This window comes from Sturnira hondurensis, unplaced genomic scaffold (assembly GCF_014824575.4).
Source record: "Sturnira hondurensis isolate 20B ecotype Veracruz unplaced genomic scaffold, ASM1482457v3 Scaffold0000867, whole genome shotgun sequence".
Taxonomy (NCBI): Eukaryota; Metazoa; Chordata; class Mammalia; order Chiroptera; family Phyllostomidae; genus Sturnira; species Sturnira hondurensis.
In genome coordinates, this window is record NW_028073498.1 from 914,450 (window position 1) to 940,297 (window position 25,848).

Genomic DNA, 25,848 nt, shown 5'->3' on the forward strand with positions numbered 1-25,848 from the left:
TAAGCACACACACCATGACTCAGGTCTTTGACATTCATGTACCGAAGAATGCAGACCACAGCTAAAGCTCTTAGAAAAGCAGGACCAGGTGGTTCTGTATGTAAAGAGGCTACTCCTCTTCTCATGCTAAGTTCTCAAAGGTATTTGGCACCCCCTGCATAAACATCTAAAACTTACATTTAAAAAATCAAGTACAGTAAGTTCTCACTTAACACTGTCGAAAGGTTCTTGGAAACTTTGAAGCAAAGTTTGAAGCAACGTTTGAAGCAACTCTTGATGCAAAACAATGTGTAACAAAGCCAATTTTATCCAAAGCTCATTGATAAACAAGAGTTAAATTCCTATGGCATATTTCTGGTCATAAAAACATCACCAAACTTCTAAATAAAGACCGAGAACTCTTCTAATATTAAGCACTGAAATAAGTGTGACTATACATACATTTAAGAAAGATGAATAAAAACAAGTAAAAACATTATTTTTCAACCTGCTCATTCCAGTTCAGGGTGGCAAGTGGCAGGAGCCTATCCTGGCAGCCATGGGTACAAGGCTAGAACCTGCCCAGGACAGGAAGCCCTTCCAATGCAGTGTGTGTGCCACACACACTCAGACTGGGGAAATTTAGAGTCTGAACCTCACGTCCTCATCTTTGGGATATGGGAAGAAACCAGAGTACCCAGAGAAAACCCATACAGACATGAGGAGAATGTGCAAACTCCACACAGACAGAGGCTCTGGCCAGGAATCAATTTCCACCCCCCATCAACATCATAACAAAACGACATTGAAAGACACAATGTTATTTGAGGACCTGCTATGTTACACAAACCAAGGTATTTTCAATTCAAGCAATGAGTCAAAGTAACAAATACTGTTTTGTCAAAAGGGAACACTTTATTCATCTATACATGTATAAAAGCAAGCAAAATCAGGACGTTTTCCTCAGCCACCCTTTCCACATTTTATGCAGTTTCAGTGAACTATAATGCAATGATTTCTTCATGCCTAAAAGAGAAAAGAAGAAACAATGAGAAAACTGAGGCTTAGTAAGTAGATACTCAGCTAGAGGTTCCGTGATATTCAGACCAGAGACTTATCTTTGGAGTGGAGAGTGATGGGCTGACTGAGGTGTCCAGGAGACGCTGGGAGCCAAAGGTTATTAAAGGTCACCATGATGATGAAGGGAAAATATTCTGATTTAGGCATTTATGAAAACAATGATACGGATGTCAAAGGTACCCGACTTTCTGGGGTAAGTGAATCTTTTGAGATACAAGTATATTGGCAGCCTTTGAATTTAGTAGTTCTTTTTTTCTAAAAGATTTTATTTATTTATTTTTTAGAGAGTAGGGAAGGGAGGGAGAAAAGGGAGAGAAATACCAATGTGTGGTTGCCTCTTGCATGTCTCTGGGAATTGCCCTGACTGGGAATTGAACCAGTGATCTTTTAGTTTGCAGGCTGGCACTGAATCCACTGAGCCATACCAGCCAGGGCATGAATTTAGTACTTCTTAAAAAGGAGGAGAAAGAAGAACAAAGGCAAGTTCTGTATGTAAGCGGGCATCCTCAGCCCCTTTCTAACTCCCACTGCCTGCATTCCAACCAACCCCAGCTCCCTGCTTCTGTGTCACTGCACATGCTGCTGAGCTGCCAGAGTGAATGTCAATTCCATCACTTTCTGCTGGGTAGACACTGAGTCCCCTTTCAGATTTCTTCTCCGAAAGTGTCTTATGTTACTCCCCAGGACAATCAGACACTGCTCCTCCTCGGCTCACACTAGCTGTGCTGACGCACAGCACAGTACTCACCCCACTGTTTATTAACCTGTCCCCTTGGCTAGCCTGGGAGTTCCTTGAGGTTAAAGACCTTGTCCTATTCATCTCTGTTTTCCCATCACCCAGTATAGTACCCAGCACATAGGAGGTACTTGGTAAATGCTTTTGAAATGACAGAACAGATGCACCTCATTCAGATATCTGACCTTCCAGCACCCTCTGTCTACTTAATCATAAGTACCAGATGAAACTGGAAAAGCTGACTGCGGGACTTACAGGAAAGAAGAAAAATGGGAGGGATAGAATAAATGGGATGTTATTTGTCTGTCAGATCTAATAGGATCCTATTTGCAGACAGTATTATGGATTCAACTTTTTTTGTGTGTTGAGAATGAGATCATTCAGTCTGTTTCAGGTGGGGCCCAAAGATCCAAAGAGTCTTTTTCACCATGAGGTACAAACCATGGTCCATGCTGCGAGTATGAAAAGCATGCCCTGAAGTGCACTTGGTAAGCACCACTGATGAGGAGTCCCTGGACAGGATTTGTTCCAGGACTCTGAGCACTGGGGGTTGAGTGATCTCTTGAAAATACCTGGCCATGTTTACCTGTAAGCTGTGTAGTCCACTTAGAACCTTTTAAGAGGCTCCTGCAGGCAGTGGCAGGTTAAAAGGCAAGGTACCAGTAAAATAATTACCAAATACTTGTAGAAACTCTGGCCTGGCTTGTTTACCAACTGGCTGACTACTTATGAACTGATATAGCCTAGTCAAGAAAGGCAGGGCTTCTTGCCTCCACCCCTTTTAATTTTCTCCCTGGAGCAACCACTCTGGTAAACCTCACCCACTTGAGCATTGAGACTGGAAAGTTATTACATAAGGTGCTTTTTAAAATTCCAGCCAGAACCAATCAAGACACCACGCAGAACGCAGGTAGTTGTATACGGTGAGGTTCAACATGGCAACCCCGGGGCACTGAGTCATAGCTAGAGGAAGATGCACCGACCATGATAAGTCCCAGTTCAGCTTCAAAAAATTACTCATAAAATCCTTGGAGCTTAACTTTTAAGTTACATACATAAAGTACATCAGAGACACCATGTAGCCTTTTTTTCCCCTGCTAGTCCATAGAACCTCCCTTAACTGGAAACAGTCTCTCCCTTCGATGGCTCTGCCAGAGAGAGTCTCAGGAAGACTGCAGCAGGGACCTGTGTTACAAAGAGCACTGGGACAGCAGTCAAGAGACTCAAATTCTAGGCCCACCTGGGCCACAAGCTTACAGTGTAGGTCCCCCACTCTGGCCCTGATTTCCTCATCTGCACAGTGACTGGCTTGGATCAGGTTGGGTTCTCTAACAAGGGGCCCATGGACAGGCTTTGGTGCTACTCTACCAATTCCCTGAAACTGTACGTAGCAGCCTGCTGTGCAGACGCACGCGTGCACTTCTGTGCAGAGGGTCCAACGTTTTAACCAGATTTTCATAGGGAACTAGGATTTGCAAGAGTGTAAGAACCAAAAGACTAAAGAAAGGGTCCTTTCTGCCTCAACATTCTAATTGCAATGAAGTTTAAACTTCATAAACCTGGAATAGGCCAAATTTTGTAAATAGGACACAAAAAGCTGCTAACCATAAAGGATAAACTAAATAAATTGGGTTAAGTAAGAACTTCTTTTCACCAAGAGACATCATTAAGAGATGGAAACAACAAGCTCTAGAGAGGGAAATTTTTGCATTACGTATATTCCACAAAGGACCTATGTCCAGATTACACAGACAAGTCAGTAAGAAAAGGCAGACAACTCAAAAGGAAAAGAACAAAAGAATAGGCACTTCACAATAGAGATCCAAATAAGCATACGAACAAATGCCCAACTTTATTAGTCATCAGAAAATGTAAATTAAAACTCCAGTATAATACCACTACTTACCTACCAGAGTGCCTAAAATGAAACAGAACGTGATATTAAGTTTGGGCCAAGGAAATGCTGCAATAGGAACTCTGCTAGTGGGAGTGCAAACAGTTAAAACATTCACATACTTTATGATCCAGTAATTCTACCCCTAAGTTTATACATGAACATGCTTACTAAAAGACAGGTACAAAACCAGCGGCACTACTTGTGGTAACCCCAAACGGGAAACAACTGAAGGAGGCATCAACAGTAGAGCAGATGACCTGTGCGCGTTCACACAGTGGACTGGACACAATGGGAATAAATGAAACACTGCTACTCTGCACACCACGATGAATCGCACTGATGTTACGAGAAGTGGAAGACACCAGAGAGTGCATATTTATGTAAAGTTCAAAAACAGGTAAAACAAAAGCATGGCATTAGAAGTCAAGATAGTAGTTAGTTACTCTTGGAGGGGTAGTAGCTGTGACTAGGGATTTCTGGGGGACTGTTTGGTACTGTTCTATTATTTCTTCTGGGAACTAGGTACAAAAGTGTGTTCACTTTGTGAAAATTCACCAATTTATGACTTGTGCACTTTTCTGTATACATAGAGATTTTCCATAATTCCATAAGACCTAGAATCTTTCATTTATTCAGTCACTGAAATACACCGAGTATTTATTGAGCACCTGTATGTAAGATGCCAAGCGAGTTGCTGGGGATGGGGGATGAACAACAGTCACGGTCTCTGCCCTTGGAGAGTTTACAGTACACAGAATTCTACTTGGACTACATTAAGCTTACTTTTGGGTTCTGCTTCCTTTCTTTAAAAAAGAATGGTGATTTAGGAAGTCTGCATTTAGAAAGTATCTTGAGGGAAGATGGCCTCTCTCCAAGAGAGAAATTTCACTCTAAGTCTCATCATCGTCTTTGTTCCTTCCCCAATGGATAAAGATGTGACATTTAAAAACAATATATCTTCTTTAGACAGGTGCTTATTTACCTAAAGCTAGTCATTATGAATTCTGATTAGTATCTAAAGTCAGGATTTTGTTTTGAAAGGATACAGAAATCAGTTCCCCCAAGATGGAGGTGTAGGTGGAAACACTATACCTTCTCCCACAACCAAGTTTGAATACAATAAAAGCTTAGTAAACAAAGACACAGCCAAAGAACAGAAAATTGAACTATACTGAAGCCCAACAACAACGAACCGTTCAACCGGACCGGTAAGAGGGGCGGAGCCAGCAGCAGAGCAGGGTCAGCCAGGAAAGATCCCCTGACCCAGGCACGCAGGCAGCCAGGGTAGCAGCTCAGACCTAGTAAGGGTGCGGGGCAGGCTGACTGCAGTCACACATTCGCGCGCAGATAAACCAGCAGAAGAGTGAGCAGTGAGATGGACTGCGCGGCCCCACAGCAGGAGGTGGCAGAGGGGACCGACATTGCTTTCCTTTGACCCTACCCCCACATACAGCGTCACAACCCAGCGACTGAGTTGCCCCGCCCTGGTGAACACCTAGGGCTCCGCTCCTCATATGTAATAGGCACAAACAGTCCAAAATAGGGCTCAAGAAGAATCCAAAGCCCCAAAGCCGATAACTCTAACCGACCAAGAAATAGCCAACCTTTCAGATGCATAGTTCAAAACACTGGTGATCAGGATGCTCACAGAACTGGTTGATTTTACTCACAAATTAGAGGAACATATGAAGGCTAAACTGATTGAAATGAAGGGAAATTCACAGGAAACCAATAGTGATGGAAAGGAAACTGGGACTCAAATCAAGGGAGTGGACCAGAAGGAAGAACAAAACATCCAACCAGAAAAGAATGAAGAAACAAGAATTCAAAAAAAATGAGGAGAGACTTCGCCAAGATGGAGGCATAGGTGGAAACACTGTGCCTTCTCCCACAACCAAGTTTGACTACAACAAAAGTTTTGGAGAACTAGAACACACCTAAAGACCAGAATACGGAATTATATGGAAGTCCGACAGCTACGAACCGTTCAACGGGGACGGTAAGAGAGGCGGAACCAGCAACGGAGCAGGGTCGGGCAGGACAGATCCCCCGACCTAGGCGCTAGGCACTCGGGCAGCCCAAAGCCAGTCGGGGTGCGGGGCAGACTGACCAAGGTCGCATATTCGTGCACAGTGAGACGGACTACGCAGGCCCCAGGGGACGAACCCAGTGGTGGAGGGCCGACAGCAGTGGCACACTAGCGTGCAGTGGAGCGAGGCGCGTGGACCTGGTGACGGTGGTGGCTGTGATGCCAGTGGGGGTCGTGGCAGCAGGCGGCAGAGGGAAGCCATTGTCCCTCTTTGACCCCGCCCCCACATACAACGTCACAACCCAGCGACTGAGTTGCCCTGCTCTGGTGAAAACCTAGGGCTCTGATCCTGCTACTTAACAGGCACGAACAGCCCAAAAGATGGCGCAAGAGGAACTCAAAGTCCCAGAGCCAATAACCCTAAGCGACCGGGAAATTGCCAGCCTCTCAGAGCCCAATTTAAGACACTATTTATCAGGATGCTCACAGAATTGGTAGACTACAGTCACGAATTAGAGAAACATATGAAGGGTAAACTAATTGAAATGAAGGGAGATGTCCAGGAAACCAATAGTGATGGAAAGGAAACTGGGACTCAAATCAATGGAATGGACCAGAAGGAAGAACGAAACATCCGACCAGAAAGGAATGAAGAAATGAGAATTCAAAACAATGAGGAGAGGCTTAGGAACCTCCAGGACATCTTTAAACGTTCCAACATCCGGATTATAGGGGTACCAGAAGGGGGAAAGAAACAGCCACGAGTGGAAAACTTATTTGAACAAATAATAAAGGAGAACTTCCCCAGTCTGGCAAAGGAAATAGACTTCCAGGAAATCCAGGAAGCTCAGAGAGTGCCAAAGAAGTTGGACCCAAGAAGGAACACACCAAGGCACATCATAATTACATTAGCCAAGACTAAAATGAAGGAGAGAATCCTAGAAGCAGCAAGAGATAAGGGGACAGTCACCTACAAAGGAGTACCCATCAGACTGTCAGCGGATTTCTCAAAAGAGACCTTACAGGCAAGAAGGGGCTGGAAAGAAGTATTCCAAGTCATGAAATCCAAAGACCTACAGCCAAGATTGCTTTATCCAGCAAAACTTTCATTTAGAATGGAAGGACAGATAAAGTGCTTCTCAGATAAGGTCAAGTTCAAGGAGTTCATCATCACCAAGCCCTTATTATATGAAATGCTAAAGGGACTTATATAAGAAAAAGAAGATGAAAAATATGAACAGTGAAAGGACAGCAAACTCACAGTTATTAACAACCACACCTAAAACAAAAGCAAACCAAGAGGACAGCTAGATCAGGAGTGGAACCATAGAAATGAAGAACACATGGAGGGTTAGCAACAGGGGAGTGGGAGGAGGAGAACGGGGAAGAAGGTACAGAAAATAAGTAGCATAGATAGACGGTAGGTAGAAAATAGATAGGGGGGAAGGCAAGACTAGTAGGGGAAATATAGAATCTGAAGAACTTGAGACAGGTAGTCATAAACTAAAGGGGGGAATGGTGGGGGAGGGGGTGTGCAGGGTGGAGGGGAATGAAGGGGGGGAATAGAACAACTGTAATGGTATAATCAATAAAATATATTTAAAAAAAAGAAAGGATACAGAAATCAACTTCAATATACATCTTCTGTTGATTTCCAGCTTGTTTCATGTGACCTACAGCAAAGTTACTACAAATGCAATACTATGAGTTGCCTATGTGACCTCAAACTGATGGATCTAATGCCAGACAAAATCTCTAGGAAGCCATGTGAGGCAGAGATACGAGTTGGGTTTTGGGGGGGGGGTCTCTACCTTCCCATAATTCTATATTTCAGATCTTTTGGAGGGAAAATCAGTAAGCCCTCGCCATTTCCAAACAGAGTTGATTATATCTATAAAAACATCTCTTCTGAGGCAGAAGTACAACTTATTTAAAAAACTTTCAAGTTCAAATGACCTTGAAAGTTTTTACCAGAAAAAAACTTAAATGTTATTATGTGTTCTTATTTAAATATGTAGGTACCAAAAAATAGAAGAAATGTTTTAGATATAGGAAATCAGAAGCAGAGAACAATGAATGATCCATTCTATTATGTTCCAGGAAAGGGCTGGCAAGAATCAACTGAGGCATGCCAGAACCTTTTTAGGGACAAGACTAAACCTGTTTTGTTAATTCAGTTGAATCTTCTGAAGCTGGAGAAGTAAATAGGTATCTGTCCCCAGAGTTAATTCCGATTGACCATAAAATCAGGTGGGGAAAAATTAAAGCAAGATTTCAAAAATTAAACTCATTATCCCCTCCCAATCTTCCTCACCTCCTGAAATGGAGGTACTTCCCAAGCCAAAAGCCTGGGAGTTATTTGTGACTCCCCTCTCTCACTCACTTCCCCCTATCCCTCCAATCACCAAGACCAGGCAATCTGCCTTCTAAATGTTACTGGCATCTCGTCTCGCTGCCTCTACTGCAGTGACCTGAGTTCAGGCTGCCATGATTCCTTACCTGGCTGACTGCAACCACATCCAACCAATAGGTTTATCTCCCTTCACTCTGTTCTCAGTTCTCTAGGGATAGTGGTTTTTCTATAATCCTTCAGGGGCTTCTCTCTGCCCTCAAAAGAAACTCTGAATTCCCTTTCATGGCTTTTAAGGACTTCCCTTGTCTGGCTCCTGCTTACTTCTCAATTTAATCACTAAATGCTGCTCTCCCCCCCCCCCCCCCCCCCCCCCCCCCCCCCCCCCCCCCCCNCCCCCCCCCCCCCCGTCCCCACACCCAACACTGCCATTTCTCTTCTAATTCCCACACCAGAATACTCAAACAGTTCTACTTCTCTCCAAGCAGATTAAAAACATAAAAGACTGCTGGTTCTCAGAATATGACAGTCTGCTTTAGCTGGTCTTCTGTTATCAGTTTGAGATGTGATACCATCTGCTGCTACTATGGGAGGAGGAGCAGACCAGTATTAGGAGGCTGAACAGTCTTTCCCTACTGCTGAGCTGGCTGGCTCCAGCAGCTGATCTGCAACTCTGACAAGAACTACGCTATTCTACTAAACAGCACAGTCTAAGAGAAGTCAGCATTACTTTTTAAATGATCAAAACTCAGGCTAAAGGGGAAAAATAGTGTTTGGTTTTGGAAGCATTTCTGTACTCACTTCTCTGGGTATATCTGATGGTCAGGGAATTTCAAGAGAACTCATGAAGTGTGAAAAGACTGCATGAGAACACACTGCCCTGTTATCCAACACAGTATAGAAGAAAAGACAATCCTCTGAGCTGCTTATGGATTCCATCTTTTCTAGGTGAGATTTAGATCTAAACTCACCCAAGTTTATAAAGCACCTACTAGGTACTAGGTAACACACTGGACACTCTCAGACACCTTGTGAATTGCGTATGAGTAGCCCCACAGTTTCAATGCAGAGGGCTAATTAACATACCAATGTTACAGCACCAAGAAATGAACAACTACTTCAAGCCAATGGCTTCTGACCCCAATCTAGCTCCTCAGTTAGCTATCTGTCTGAATTGAATATAAAAGATATTTGTGGGTTTTAAAAAAGATTTTATTTATTTATTTATTTATCTTTAGAGGGGAAAGGAAGGAGAGAAGGAGAGAAATATCAATGTATGGTTGCCTCTCATGAGTCCCCTAATGGGAACTGGCCTGCAACCCAGGCATGTGCCCTGACTGGGAATCGAACCACGATTGTGTGGTTCACAATCAGATATTTGTGTTTTAACCTTCCTTTTTATCCCTACATGAGTAGGAGGGGGTTGAAAAGAAGCAGACTGATGATGGCTACAAAGGAATAACATCTCAACCCAGGAATATATGGGGTTTTCTCACCCTGCAAGTGATTGATTCATCAGCTGTATGAAACAGACGTAGAACTTTGGGGATTGAGCAGAGACAGCCCTAGCAAAAGCAAGGCAGAACAGCAGCAGCTACAACTGCAACAAGGGGACTTCCAAAGAACAAAGTGCAGGGGGATGGAGGTCCTGAAGCTTGCTGTGAAGTTACAGGGAAAAGAAACAAACTGGCCACTCAGTTCATTTCACTGCTAGTGTACTCCAGCTGGAGACCAGGCTAAGGGACTAATTCTATCTGAATATGACAGTGTTGAGAGCCATGTTCTAAAGAGATGTCAGGAAACTTTTAGGTAATGATTTTTTTTAAAAAAACTAGGCACAGTACTAGATACTTTTATATAGTTAAGAAATAACTTTTAATTATTCCTATTAAATTAAATCTGAGAAAAATTAAGTAACTTGCCTAAGTCAAAGTAGTTAAGTTGGAATTTGAACCCTTGTCTCTGGGGCTCACAAACCCCTACCTGTGGCCTGGGCTGCCTTCACCAGGCCACACACAACCATCACGAACCAGATAAGACAGAGCATGAGGTAAGTAAACCTATAGAATCTGAAGGGATGCTCAACCACTTTCTACAATTTCTGCAACCTCAGTGCAGGTTATAGACATTCTAATACTCTGGACTTCCTCAACCCAATGAGGTATCTTTAGAAGGAAGAGGGAAACAGGCATTGAGTACCCAGGGGATCCTGCAATGGGCATTCACTCCAAGGCCACAGTGAAATCCGGGTTCTGTGAAGTGTTACCCACTGCCCTCTGCTGGACACTGGAAAGGAGGCGTGCAGAGAGGACCAAAGGTTCATTTCAGCTTAAGCATCAAGAGAAGATGATGATTTTTAAAAACCTTTTATTAGAGAAGAATTTAAAGTTATAAAAGAACAGTATGTTTCCAGGCATCTTCATCCAGCTTCAACAATTTATCAAGTCGTGACCAATCTTGTGCCATCTACTCTTTACCTACTTCCCTCCACCAAGTTTTATTTTGAAGCAAGTATCAGACATCCTGTCATTTTATCTGTAAATATGTTAACACGTATTTCTACAAAAAAGGAATTTTTCAAAACTCCATCCTACTACCATTCTCACAACAAAAAAATCACCACTAAATGTAGTAATTCCTTATGTAAGCACATGAAGCGGGGGGGGAAGGGGGGGGAAAGGAAAGAAAGAAAAAGAAAATAAACAAACCGCCCAAAGCATTCAGCCTCACCCAAGGAGGTATATTACAGAAAGGGAGCTGCAATCATGCAAAACACAGAGTAATAGCCGGAACCACCCCAGCAAACAAAAGCACCTTATCTTCAACCTTGCCAGGATAAACCAGCAGAAACACAGATTAAGTACTATCTTAATTGGATAGTACTTAATTGGAATGCAAAGCTATCTACCCTTGGGTGGTAGAAATATCTTCAGATTTCAGATTTGGCAACTGTGTTATTAATTTTTCTTGACTCTTTGGCTGAATCTTCCCAAAGACTCAGGAGGGACCACAGAGTGTCCCTGCGGCCAAACACACAGCAGTGTATCCAGGCAGCTGGGGTGAGCTGCGAAGAGGTGTGGCCATGCCATCCCCCTGGCAATTTCAATCCAGGGATCAGAGTCAGGCTGCAAGATCACTCCCATCTTTGAATTACTACCGCTGAGTCATTTATGCCCTAGTGTGACTGCAAATTTCTATTTACATGCCTGTATCCCTTTCTAGACTATGAATTTCTTAAAGGTGGATGGTGTTTTGAGTTCACTTTGTAGAGTGTGTGGCTAGCACATGAGAGATGTTCAGTAGACAGTTACATAAGAAATATGGAAATAGAAAAGCCCATCATTTGACAATACCAAGCATCAGAAAGAATGGAGAGAAACAAGAACTCTCATTTATTACTAGTGGCATAGATATAACTACTTGGGAGGGTAAATTGGCAATACTCAAAGATATGTTCAAATGTTTAAGCCTATAAATCAAGAACAGAATGTTTTAAATTTCTTAAAAAAAGGATTATTCAGAGAACAAAATAAATAAATAAAGCAAATTAGAGAGCTCATAGAAATTAAAAATATAATAGAAATTTAAAAACTCAGTAGAAGGTTTGGAAGCTAAAGTTTAGAAAATCTCCCAGAAAGCAAGACAAAAAAACAAAGAGATCAAAAATAGGAGAGAAAAGAAAACCAAAGGACTGGTCTGAGAGGTCCAATACTTGAATAAAAGGAGTTCCAGAAAGAAGAGAAAAAACGGAGAAAGCAAAAAAAAAAAAAAAAAGAAAAATTTCTTATATTCTGAGTGTCTAAATGAAAGAGATAACAGATAACATAACAGATAAAAAGAGACTGTCATCAACTTCCGCCAAGATGGAGGTGTAGGTGGAAACACTGTGCCTTCTCCCACAACCAAGTTTAAAGACAACAAAGTTTCAGTAACAAAAACGCAGACAAAACACAGAAAATTGAACTATATGGAAGTCCGACAACAACGAACCATTCAGCCACACCAGTAAGAGGGGCAGAGCCAGCAGCGGAGCAGGGTTAGGAAGGAAAGATCTCGTAGGTAGCTGTGGCATGGATCCCGGGCACGTAGGTAGCTGTGGCACGGATCCCGGGCATGGGGTAGCAACGGGCGGACCCTGTGAGGCCACACGGCGGCTGGCTGACTGCGGTCACACATTCGTGCACAGATAAACCAGCGAAGGAGCCAGGAGTGAGACAGACCACACAGGGCCCAGTGGTGGGAAGCAGCAAAGGGGACCGCCATTGCACTTCTTTGACCCCGCCCCCACATACAGTGTCACAACCCAGCAACTGAGTTGCCCCACCCTGGTGAATACCTAGGGCTCTGCCCTTCATACGTAACAGGCATGAATAGACCAACATGGCTCAAGAACTCAAAGCCCCAGAGCTGATAGCTCTAAGCGAAAAAGAAATAGCCAACCTCTCAGATGCATAGTTCAAAACACTGGTGATCAGGATGCTCACAGAACTGGTTGATTTTACTCACAAATTAGAGGAACATATGAAGGCTAAACTGATTGAAATGAAGGGAAATTCACAGGAAACCAATAGTGATGGAAAGGAAACTGGGACTCAAATCAAGGGAGTGGACCAGAAGGAAGAACAAAACATCCAACCAGAAAAGAATGAAGAAATAAGAATTCAAAAAAAATGAGGAGAGGCTTAGGAACCTCCAGGACATCTTTAAATGTTCCAACATCCAAATTATAGGGGTACCAGAAGGGGAAGAGGAACAGCCACGAGTGGAAAACTTATTTGAACAAATAATAAAGGAGAACTTCCCCAGTCTGGCAAAGGAAATAGACTTCCAGGAAATCCAGGAAGCTCAGAGAGTCCCAAAGAAGTTGGACCCAAGAAGGAACACACCAAGGCACATCATAATTACATTAGCCAAGACCAAAATGAAGGAGAGAATCCTAGAAGCAGCAAGGGATAAGGGGACAGTCACCTACAAAGGAGTACCCATCAGACTGTCAGCGGATTTCTCAAAAGAGACCTTACAGGCAAGAAGGGGCTGGAAAGAAGTATTCCAAGTCATGAAATCCAAAGACCTACAGCCAAGATTGCTTTATCCAGCAAAACTTTCATTTAGAATGGAAGGACAGATAAAGTGCTTCTCAGATAAGGTCAAGTTCAAGGAGTTCATCATCACCAAGCCCTTATTATATTAAATGTTAAAGGGACTTATCTAAGAAAAAGAAGATGAAAAATATGAACAGTGAAAGGATAGCAAACTCACAATTATTAACAACCACACCTAAAACAAAAGCAAACTAAGAGGACAGCTAGATCAGGAGTGAAACCATAGAAATGAAGGTCACATGGAGGGTTAGCAACAGGGGAGTGGGAGGAGGAGAAGTGGGGAGAAGGTAGAGAAAATAAGTAGCATAGATGGTAGGTAGAAAATAGACAGGGGGAGGGCAAGACTAGTAGGGGAAATATAGAATCTGAAGAACTTGAGACAGGTAGTCATAAACTAAAGGGGGAGGAATGGTGGGGGAAGGGGTGTGCAGGGTGGAGGGGAATGAAGGGGGAGAATAGAACAACTATAATGGCATAATCAATAAAATATATTTTTTAAAAAAGAGACTGTCATCAAAGTACATCAGAGCCCTGTCTGAAAATAAAGATCTAACAGGCCTTCAGAAAGAACATACATGAAGGATTAATAATCAGAATGTCTTTGGATTTCGATAGGAATCCTGGAAATGAGAAGATAGTTGGAGCAATGATATCAAAATTCTAAAGGAAAGTTATTTCTAATTTATCTCTAGTCTAAGTCTCAATTGTGTGGGAGGGTAGAATAAAGATTTCTTTAGACATACACAGTCTCCAAATTTGCCTCTACTGCACCCTTTCTCAGAAAATTACTCTGTGGTGTGCCTCACCAAAACAAGAGTGTGCACCATGAAGATAAAAGAATGAGATACAGGAAAGAGGGTATCCCTCACTTGAGACAGGTACAGACAATCTCTGTGGGCAAAGAAAGCTCTAAAGAGAAGGCCCTGGATGGTGTGGCTCAGTGGATTGAGTGCTGGACTGCGAAGCAAAGGCTTGTGGGTTCAATTCCTAGTCAGGGCACATGCCTGGGCTGTGGCCAGGTCCCCAGTGTGGGGTACGTAAGAGGCAAAGAAGCAACCACACATTGATGTTTCTCTCCCTCCCTTCCCTTCTCTCTAAAAATAAATAAATAAAATCTTAAAAAGAAAAAAAGCTCTACAGAGAAGGATAAGTGTATTATGTGGCTCACCTATGACTCTCATTAACATAGTCACACAGTGTGAACTCCAAAGACTGACTTTACTGGAGCTACAATCTAACTGTATTAGGAGGACAGAGGAATGAGTGTGAGTGGTGAGGTAGGGTAGAAGAGTTGAATTCTAATCGACCCTAGTAAGAAGTCAACAAATAATGCCTAAAATTGAAAGGCAAAGAAGCAGAAATGTAAGCTTATTATTTAGTGAACTGGCAGTGAATAAAATAACCCAGTAAGAGGGTTGAAAGAGGTTGTCTCCAGAGCAGGGCAGTGGGAGGAGGGCGAGCACTGCTGCAGTGATGTGCATGTATAACTTTCATAAAAAAAAACACACACAAAAAAAAACATGAGGGGAAACCTGCCCACAAGGAGTTATTTGGAAAAATTACAGGGGCAGTAAAGCCTTCCTACAGTACCTCATACGGTTTTACTTTTTCAGATGACCAGATGACAGTGATGTCTATCTGTCTGTACATTACTGCAATATCCTAGCTTATGACCAGCAAAAGTCAGCATTTCACAAGTACTTGCAGGATACAAACAAAGCTCTACATTTTAACCAGGAGCCCCAAGGCTACTCAGTCCAGCAGCATCATTAAGTATGGATTTTCTAAAGTTCTTACCAGCAGTGAAAATGCCTTTGGTGCTCTGTCTCAGACTAGAAGGTCTCACGATTGCTGAAAGCCCTTAAAAAAAACCAACAAGGATGCCAAAAAACCCAGATGTTAGTCATCTCACATTTTAAAACCTGGAACTAAATATTCTTTCAGTTATCCAATAAAACCAGCAAATCTATCTCCGTCCTCGTGTCACAGAAGGGTATGACAGTGGGAGGGGATCAGGACTGAAGGCCAGAGCGGCCAGCTCGTGTCAGCTATATGACCATGGGCAAATGACTGACCCCTCTGGGCGTGGGCCTCCTCACTGTAAAACAAGGGGGGGTTAGGTGACCTCCAAAGGTCATTTTATGACTTTAAATATACTTAAGTCTCCTGGTTCTCAATTCCAAGATGTAAAAGGATTAAAAAAAAAAGAAATGAAAACTAAAAAACCAAATGTTTCTGCACAGTAATAAATCTCTCATTCTGAAAACACACAGACAAGACTCCTCAGTGAGGATCAACAGTGTGGTCCCTCAGGCCCTGTGGAAGGCAGAAATCGTACTGTGACCAGAATGATGTTAAAACATAAAGAACAACAAACAGAGAATATGCCTTCATATTTATCTTCAGAATAGCTATCTGGTGATCTACACTTATGCTCCGACAGCTTGGGGCAGGTCCCTGAGAGTGTGCATGGAGCCTGCCTATTGCAACTAATGTTCAGTGTTGTCACTGTGAATATTGAGCACAGTGGCTTGCACCGTGGAGGGTTAAGCTCAGTTAAGTACTTAGTGAGAATAGGAAAATGCACATGTTTGAGGGAGGGAGTCATTTTCAATTTCAAAAGTATTTCTGTACTGAATGACCTCATAAATTACCTTTAACACCTCAAAGGGGAGTGTGTCTTTGAAGATAAGGTTCAGATTTTTTGGTAAATGTTAAGGAGCTCCCAGGAATAATGTGGAGAACATAGGCCATGTCAGAGGGAACCTGCTGAACACACTATGAGACATGCTGAATGGGAGCTGGCTGATGAAAGCTGTGTTTTCAATGTTATCTGATGCAAGCTGTGTTCTTGGTATTAGAAAAGCATTAAAAATGCCACCGGTCTCCTTCCTTCTTGGACCGCCAAAGTTATGCTCTTTGGTCCCAAGAGCATAACTGCTAGCAGTTATGCTCTTGAGACCAAAGGAAACATTGTTTTCCTCCTTTGACAGTGATTTAGGGCCCAGGAATTTGAAAATAGAAATACTTTTATACCAACCTACTTCAAATGAATGAAAGTTTAAATCTGGAAACCCTCAGATTGTTAGTGCTTTCTTCTTCCTAGAAGCAATCTATTTCTTGATCTCACCAGGTAAGAAAGAATAAAGGATACATCACATCACCAAGTTTGCTTTCAACCAAGGCCAGCACTTCCTCAAGTCAAATTCAAAACATACCTAGTCGCACCACCTCTCCACAGTCAGGATCGTGAGCAAGTTGTAATAAAGTTTCTTCCACATCTCTGTTTTTTCCAGGGGGGTCCATAATATGATTTATTTGTTGCTGTAAGGTTTTGGGCAATGTCATTAGCTGAGTGAATTGTCCTTCTGGGCTTTTATCTATCTAAAGAAAAGAAAAGAAGATCATGTTTATGGAAAGTACTTTGGATTATATAAATATTGAAGAACCCATGGCTTCTTTTTAAAGTCACACAAACATATACGAACCTATATGTTAGACTAGACAGCAAGCTAAGGAGACAGTCTCCTTTCTGAAACTAAATGCATAAATAAGTGTTCAGAATTCTAAGTTCCTACAAAAAAGCCAATAATTTACTTAAAATATTCCATTTTTACATGAAAAAAGTGATGCTTCTTTCAAGGACCGATTTCTGTTTCTCAGTTTTAAAATTTCTATTTGTCTTAAATTCAACAGTTAAAAGAAGGAAGGCTGCAGCTAACAGTCATTGCAGCCCCAGCAAACCCAGGCTTTCAAATTACTTCTTCCATTGTAAACACAAAGACACTAAGCGACACAGCCAGGGCCACAGTCAGTAAAAGGCAGTGGTGCCTAAATGTATGTCTCTTGTTTTACATACCATGATGTATTTCATAAACTGTAGGAATAGACTGACAATAAAACTAATCATACTCCTTTTAATCCCATGGCACATAGTAGGTACTCAAAAAAACCCCACATTAGTTGAATAAGGGAATGAGTAACTGCATCAGTAAACATTAGTTGTCATTACTTCTTAAATGGGAGTAAGTTGTATCAGTGGTTTCTGTTTCTGGCATATTCTAAAATATATCAAACTGAAAAATGAAGACAGAAATCAAACATATAAAACTATGCATAAAACTTGACTTAGAAATCTTTGAATCAAAATTTAGTCACAGAGCTGAGGCCATACCTAGCTTCTCTAGTTCCCAGTCTAATACACTTTACTTCATGGAACTAAATTTCTACTAAATCCTGTAAACACTGACTGTCTGCCAAGTTGAGAACCAGTAACACTGCCCTCAACAGCTCATCACATTATTTTTCAAGAAAGAATCTGTCTTGTATTCCTTTAAACAAATGTTTAGGCTTTAACTTTAAGAGAACAGTAAGAAAACAATTAGACAAATAAATGTATTAAATTTTACATTCAGATTTTCCAGACAAGACAAACTTTCTTAATTAGAATTCATTCTACCACATTTTTCATTTAACAAATGTTTATTGAATACACACCAGTGTCTTGATTTTCTAGGGTTTTTTAAAATTTATTTTTAGAGAGAGGGTGAAGGAGGGAGAAAGAGAGGGAGAGAAACATCAATGTGGGTTGCCTCTCACACACCCCGTACTGGGGACCTGGCCCACAACCCAGGCATGTGCCCTGACTGGTTAAAGAACCAGTGACCCTTTGCTTCGCAGTCCACAGTCAATCCAACTAAGCCATATCAGCCAGGGCTGCTTTTCTAGTTTTAACTATAAAATATATGCAAAGAAGAAAATGTTATTATATAGTGGCTCCAATAAAGGTGAAAGGTTTTTTTTAACCTAAATATTTCATATTTATCATTAAGATGGTTCTAAATTGATAGAATTCAACCTCGACTTAGCTTTGGCTAGACAATGAAAAAAACTGGATATTTCTGAAAATATGCTATAAGTGATATTTATGGAGCTGAGTATTATTAGTAAAAAAACCATATATTTCTGTAAAGCTTTACCTATAAAACTTCTAGGAATTTTAGAGAAGCCAAAATGACTTGAGTACTATGAGGAATTAGAAAACAGTACTTGCCACTGCTTTCTCTTGCAGAAAAGAATGAACTGGCATTTTTGCTTAGAAACGTGTTTAAAGACAAAATATTAGGTGACATGTTCAAATAAATTGTTAAATTCTAATTATCCTTACTATTTAATTCTTTATGTTTTAATGACATGAAAGTAAAAGTACTGCATTAAATGATGAGTCATACTGAACTTTTAAAGCAGTTATGGGAAAAGTCCACATACTGAATCTACATGAAGTATCTAGAACAGGCAAATCAGCAGAGGCAGAAAGCAGATTAGTGGTTGCTTGGCGGGGAGGGGAACCTAGGGACTGCTAGTGGGTACAAGATTTGTTTTTTGAGTGATGAATTCTAAAATTAGATTGTAGTGAGGGCTGCACAATTCAGAATATACTAAAAACCACTGAATGTTATGGTATGTGTAACTCAATAAAGCTGATATTTTAAAAAAGCAGGTAGTGGATGCTGTGGTGCATCACCCAGATCCTGGCTGGCTTCAGGGCCAAAGTACTTGTTTCAGTGGCAACTGGCATTTTCTGAGTCCCTCCCAGAACTGTCCTCAGCTAAAGTGAGCTACCTAGGTCCAGTGACTGGGAAATGTACAAGTACAAAGGCCTGGTATCTCTGCCTGGGGCTGGGACAACTAAGGAGCCCCACCTAGCTCCACGGTGCCACCACAGAATCAGATGAGGAGGTCTTTGTTTCAAATCTGCCCAGTCCTGATCTTACACAACTGGTGCCAGGAATGGTCCTAGAATGTACACTCTAAGGTGCATTCTGGAGCTGTGATAGTGTGGAAAGCGAAGTGGGAGCCTCTGAAATGGCCATTCTCATCCCCTAGCCAGAAATTACAAAATAAAAACATCCTGAAAGACATGACAGAGATTAGTGTCACCTGCAGACCTAAAAGCGGGAGTGTGATGTTTAATTTAATGTGTCAACTTGGCTAAGCTATGGTGTCCAGTAGCTTCATTACATACTAGTCTAGATATTACTGTAAAGGTATTTTTTAGATGTAATTAACATTTAAGTCAGTAGACTTTGAGAAAGGCAGATTACCCTCTATAATGTGGATGGGCATTATCTAATCAACTGAAGGACCTAATAAAAAAGACAAATTTCCTCTCCTGAGGAAGAAGGAATTCTTTCTCTACACTGCCTACAAACTCAAGACTACCCCATACTCTTCCCTGGGTCTCCTGCTTGCCAACTGGCCCCGCAAATTCCAAACCTGTCAGCTCCCCACAATCATGTGAGCCAATCCTTTAAAATCTCTCTCCTCTCTCACACACACACATCTCTCTCTCTCTCTCTCTATCGAGATGCATCGATTTATCTCTCTCTATATATATAATCTATATATCTTGATATATAGATACATATATAGATCTCTCTGTCTATATATATATATCTATCTTGATAGATAGATATATATACCGATTTATCTCGATAGATAGATAGATAGAGAGAGAGAAAGAAAGAGATAAATTCCCATGTCTATTTGTAACTATCTGTACTTCTTAATCCCCTCTTCTCTTCACCCATTCCCCCATAACCCCCTTCCATCTGGCAACCACAAAAAACACTCTCTGTATCCACGATTCTCTGTTCCTCTTGTTTGCTTAGTTTGTTTTTTAGATTCAATTGTTGACAGTTGTAAACTTATTGCCATTTTTTGTTCATAGTTTTGACCTTCATCTTTTTCTTAAATAACTCCCTTTAACATTTCATATAATACTGGTTTGGTGAGGATGGACTCAAGTTTTTTTTCTTGTCTGGGAAGCTCTTTATCTTCCCTTCCATTCTAAATGATAGCTTTACTGGGTAGAGCAACCTTGGTTGTAGGTTCCTGCTTTTCATGACTTTGAATATTTCTTGCCAGTTCCTTCTAGCCTGAAAAGTTTCTTTTGAGAAATTAGCTAACAGTCTTATGGGAACTCCTTTGTAGGTAACTAACTACTTTTCTCTTGCTGCTTTTAGGATTCTCTCTTTAACTTTTGGCATTTAATTATGTTGTGTCTTGGAGTGGGCCTCTTTGCACTCATCTTGTTTGGGATTCTTTGTGCTTCCTGGATTCACATGTCCATTTCCTTCCCCAAATTAGGGAAGCTTTCTTTCATTACTTTTTCAAATAGATTTCTAATTTCTTGCTCTTTCTCTTCTCCTCCTGGCACCTCTATGAGGTGAACGTTGGGTCACTTGAAGTTCTCCTAGAGGCTCCTTACACTATCCTGATTTTGGGGGGGGGTGTCTTTTTTTTTCTAGTTCTGATTGGTTGTTTTTTGCTTCCTTATATTCCAAATCATTGATTTGATTCTCAGCTTAATCCACTCCACTGTTGGTTCCCTGTAAATTGTTCTTTAATTAGAGTATCCTTCACTTCTGACTGGATATTTTTTATGCTGTTGAGGTCCTCACTAAGTTCCTGGAGCATTCTAATAACCAGTGATTTGAACTCTGCATTTGATGGATTGTTGAGTTCCCATTTTGTTTAGTTCTCATTCTGGAGTTTTGATCTGTTCTTTCATTTGGGTCATGTTTCTTTGCTCCTCATTTTGTCAGCCTTCCTGTGTTTGTTTCTATGTATTATGTCAGGAGTGTCCAACCTGCGGCCCATAGGCTGCAGAATTGTTATGAATTGTTATGAATGCAGCCCAACACAAAATCATAAATTTGCTTAAAATATTATAAGGTTTTTATGTGATTATGTGCTGCAATGCATTTAATATATGGCCCAGGACAACTCTTCTGCGTCCAGTATGGCCCAGAGAGGCCAAATGGTTGGACATCCCTGTGTTAGGTAGAGCTGTTTTGACTCCCTGCCTGCAAGAAAAAGTAAGTTATCATACTAAAGTAATGCTGAATATTCACTTAACCAAAAATCATGAAATAACTATTATATTTTGCCATATATCATGGCCAGGTTTTGGCCATGGCCCTTGTGGCTCAGTTGGTTGGAGCACTGTCCCACCACCGAGAGGCTGGGGGTCTAATTCCAAGTCAGGGCACGTACCTAGGCTGTGTGTTTGATCCCTGGTGTTGGTGTGTATGACCTGCGGTCTGGGTGCCTACTATTCCCAGTCCAGGAGTGCACAGGAAGCAACCAACTGATATTTCTCTCCTGCCCTTCCTCTCTCTCCAAAAGCAATACAAAAATGTCTTTGGGAGAGAAAATAAAAATAAAATAAATAAATAAACCCTGAGGTTTCTATAGTTAAAATAAATATTAAACTCAAATAATTTTTCTCAAAGGAAAAAGCTTTAATATTTATTTTCAAATACTTAAATTACCTTAAAATACCTTGAAAGTTTTATTTAATGTATCAAAAAGAAAGTCCCAAGACATAATAAATATAACAGGTGGAGGATAAAAACAAGCTTCAAAATAATACATTTGAGTCTATTCATGTATAACAAAACCAAAGAAAAAAAGACCAAACCACTTTATACATGTATATAGGTACAAAAACATACAAAAATGCATACCAAAAAATGTGGAAGTTTAAATGACAAGCTGTCAGAAAGGTTATCTCAGGAAAGGCAAATGGAATTGGGGACAGAAAGAGTTTATTTTCACTTGTTTTTGACAGGTAATTAATATGAATAGTAAGAATTTATAATGGCAATTGAGATATATATGAGGAAGACAAGTTGTGCCCATATCAGCCCCTGGATTCCTTCTCCAAAGACGGTCTATTATTACCAGTCTCTTTTGGTACCTTTTTCAGTATTATTCCAAAAATACATTTGAACAGGTTTATATATAAAACTTACTTTTAAAAATATGTTATTGGACTTCTGGCCAAGATGGAGGCATAGGTATATATATTTTGCCTCCTCGCACAACCAAAAGAAGAACAACNCGTCTGGTTCGCAGGCCCGCGCTCAATCCATTGAGCTACGCCAGCCAGGGCTTGAATAGTAAGAATTTCTAATGGCAATTGAGATATATATGAGGAAGACAAGTTGTGCCCATATCAGCCCCTGGATTCCTTCTCCAAAGACGGTCTATTACTACCAGTCTCTTTTGGTACCTTTTTCAGTATTATTCCAAAAATACATTTGAACAGGTTTATATATAAAACTTACTTTTAAAAATATGTTATTGGACTTCTGGCCAAGATGGAGGCATAGGTATATATATTTTGCCTCCTCGCACAACCAAAAGAAGAACAACAAGAAATTTAAAACAAATAATAACCAGAACTTCCAGGAAATTGAATTGTATGGAAGTCTAACAACCAAAGAGTTAAAGAAGAAATGTTCATTCAGACCGATAGGAGGCACAGAGATGGGCAGCTGGAGTAGGAGAGAACCGATGGCGGGGGTAGCTGGAGGATCGGGCGGTTCCTACATTTGCTGCAGAACAACTGGGAAGCGAGACAGACTGTGTAACACAGGGCTCAATGGTGGGGCAATAAAGCTTCAAAACCTCTGACTGAAAAAACCTGTGGGTGTTGCAGCAGTGGGAGAAACTCCCCTCACAAAACAGTTCATTGGAGAGACCAATGGGGTCCTAGAACATACACAAACCAGGGAATCAGCACCAGAAGGGCCCAATTTGCTCGTGGGTAGCAGGGAAAGTGACTGAAAGCTGGCAGAGAGCTGAGTAAGCTACATTGTTCCCTTTCTGACCTCTCTCCCATATACAGCACCACAACAAAGTGAAGTGGGTTGTCCCACACTGGCAAATACCTAAGGCTCCACCCCTTACAACATAACAAGGCGTGCTGAGACAAAGAAATATGGCCCAAATGAAAGAACAGATCAAAGCTCCAAAAACAGAACTAAGTGATAACCTATCAGGTGCAGAGTTCAAAACACTGGTGATCAGAATACTCACAGAAATAGTTGAGTATGGTTGCGAAATAGAGGAAGAAGTGAAGACTATGAAAAGTGAAATAAAGACAAATATACGGGAACCAACAGTGAAGGGAAGAAAACCAAGATTCAAATCAACAATTTGGAGTAGAAGGAAGAAAGAAACATTCAACCAGAAAAAAATGAAGAAACAAGAATTTTGAAAAAATGAGGAGAGGCTTAGGAACCTCTGGGATAACTTTAAACATTCCAACATCCTAATCATAGGGGTGTCAGAATGAGAAGAGGAAGAGCAAGAAATGGAAAACTTATTGAAAAAAATAGTAAAGGAGAACTTCCCCAATCTGGCAAAGGAAATAGACTTCCAGGAAGCCCAGGAAGCTCAGAGTCCTAAAGAAGTTGGACCCAAGGAAGCACACACCAAGGCACATCATCATTCCATTACCCAAGATTAAAGATAAAGAAAGAATCTTAAAAGCAGGAAAAGAAAAGGAGAGTTACCTACAAAAGAATTCCCATCAGACTATCAGCTGATTTCTCAAAAGAAACCTTACAGGCAAGAAGGGGCTGGAAAAAAGTATTTAAAGTGATGAAAGGCAAGGATCTACATCTAAGATTACTCTATCCAACAAAGCTTTCATTTAGAATGGAAGGGCAGATAAAGTGCTTCCCAGATAAGGTCAAGTTAAAGGGGTTCATCATGACCAATCCCTTATTATATGAAATGTTAAAGGGATTTATCTAAGAAAAAGAAGATGATAAAAAATATGAACAATAAAATGACAACAAATGCACAACTACCAACAACTGAACCTAAGAAAAACTAAAACAAACTAAGCAAACAACTAGAACAGGAACAGAATCACAGAAATGGAGATTACTTGGAGGATTATAGCAAGGAGGGGAGGAGGGGAAATGGGGGAAAAGTTACAGGGAATAAGAAGCATAATTGGTAGATACAAAGTAGACAGGGGGAGGTTAAGAATAGTATGGGAAATGGAGAAGCCAAAGAACATATATTACGACCCATGACATGAGCTAAGGTGAAGGAATGTTGGTGGCAGGGGTGGTACGGGGTGGAGAGGAATAAAGGGGAGAAAATAATCAGACAACTCTAATATCATAATCAATAAAATATATCTTAAAAAATAAAATTAAATAAAACCTTGAATAAATAAATAAACAAAAATATATTATCAGTCTGTGATGGCAAAAAATTTGCCTAGCCCAAGAGACAGAAGGGAAACTGCAAAGAAAGCACTTATGGCTATAAACAATTTTTCTTCAGTCCTCATCTGGGTCCTCAGGCCTTCATTTGTGGTTGCTTATTTTAGGTAATAAAACTGTTCCTTTAAAATAATGGAGACTATTGACAAAATGTTATACTAGTCGTACTGCTCTATTCCTTACTTTCTCTCTTAAAATAGACCTTGCCTTAAAACGGTAGAAGTTGTTTACCACAGAATTACCTCTAGTCTGCCTTGCTGGATTTTATACACCACTTGTGGATTCTCCTGTAGAATGTTGCCATAGAGCTCGCGAAAGTGGGCCATGTTGGGCTTTACAATATTCAATACTTTTGTCTTATCTTCTCCGACCACCATCCGAAAGTCACCTGGTTAAAATGAACAAAAAACCAAAATTTTCATTGATAATCCATACTCTGACCTATGGACTACAGCTCCACTTTGATCCTGCACTAGTTCAAAGTGGCAGCATCCCTCATCCAGAATATTTCCTTTTCCTCCTTAAAACCATGAACACATCCCCAAAGAATGCAGGCACTTGTTTGGGGGAAAAAGAAAGCCTCTTAAATAATAATGACCTTTATCACAGTTAAAATACAGTTACCTAAGTACAAAAGGTAATCATCATTGGCAAGCTAATTTGTTTTTGTTCTTCCAGTGCACATGCTTCTGTGTTTACAAACTTTCATCTTGTGAATAGAACGTTGCCTGTGACCCAGCAAGGAAATCACCTTCAACATGACCTTGTTATTGCTTATTCAGCGTGAACCTGTTTGCTCTGTGTGCCTGAGGGCTTTCGAGGTGTTTTATGAATATAAACACCTTACCATATTTGATAAAGGCAAGAGCGACAAGTATTAAAAGTCTTACTACCTTGTTTATATTTAGGATGAACTTGAAAGCAGATACAATTTTTAAATTTTTTAAAAAGATATTATTTATTTATTTATTTACCTTTAGAGGGGAAGGGGAGAGGGAGAGAAACATCAATGTATGGTTGCCTTTTGTGCATCCCCTGCTGGGAGTTGGCCTGCAGGGAACCGGCCTGCAACCCAGGCATGTGCCCTGACTGGGAATCGAACCGCGATCCTCTGGTTCGCAGGCCTGTGCTCAATCCACTGGGCTACACCAGCCAGGGCCAATTTTTAAAATTTTAAGTGAAGAAAAATGAGAAACAGAACATTTGCCTGTGGAATGAATGAAGCTGCTAAATATATCATTCTGAAGGACAAAGAGCAACTTTGAAACAAATGTAAAATATCCTGTCCTGCCTATGCCATTGACAATTGCCAGCAAGATATAGAGGGGAAAAGGTGATAAAATGGGAAAACTGGAGTGAATGCCAATGAGGATAATGTTAATTTAAGGCTGGGCACATGTGAGGATCTCCCACCCAGGTGAAGACCAGAGAAAGCAATGTGCTGAAACCTTTGCTGGGCAGGTAAAAGCTGTGTAGGTAGGTAATGAGGTAGCAAGTCAATCAGATACCCTAGCTGCTGAGGAACCCCCTGGGACGAGATGACAATTTAGTTTACCATACAGACTAGTTCACTTTTGAGGAT

At 40.9% G+C, this 25,848-nt stretch overlaps 1 protein-coding gene across 4 annotated transcripts in view; it reads right to left on the minus strand.

Annotated features, from left to right (window-relative positions):
* Positions 1-869: 869 nt before the first annotated feature.
* Positions 870-25,848, minus strand: part of TAMM41 (TAM41 mitochondrial translocator assembly and maintenance homolog) — a 55,886-nt gene continuing 30,907 nt past the window's right edge. For all 4 annotated transcript variants that reach the window (XM_037050749.1, XM_037050743.1, XM_037050754.1 and 1 more), the window contains 4 exons: positions 24,509-24,654; positions 16,392-16,557; positions 14,971-15,033; positions 870-1,005 (listed from right to left, as the gene is read on the minus strand). In XM_037050749.1, the coding sequence (XP_036906644.1) occupies positions 929-1,005; positions 14,971-15,033; positions 16,392-16,557; positions 24,509-24,654 (452 nt within the window). In that variant the 3' untranslated portion in view covers positions 870-928. The remainder of the gene's footprint in view (positions 1,006-14,970; positions 15,034-16,391; positions 16,558-24,508; positions 24,655-25,848) is intronic.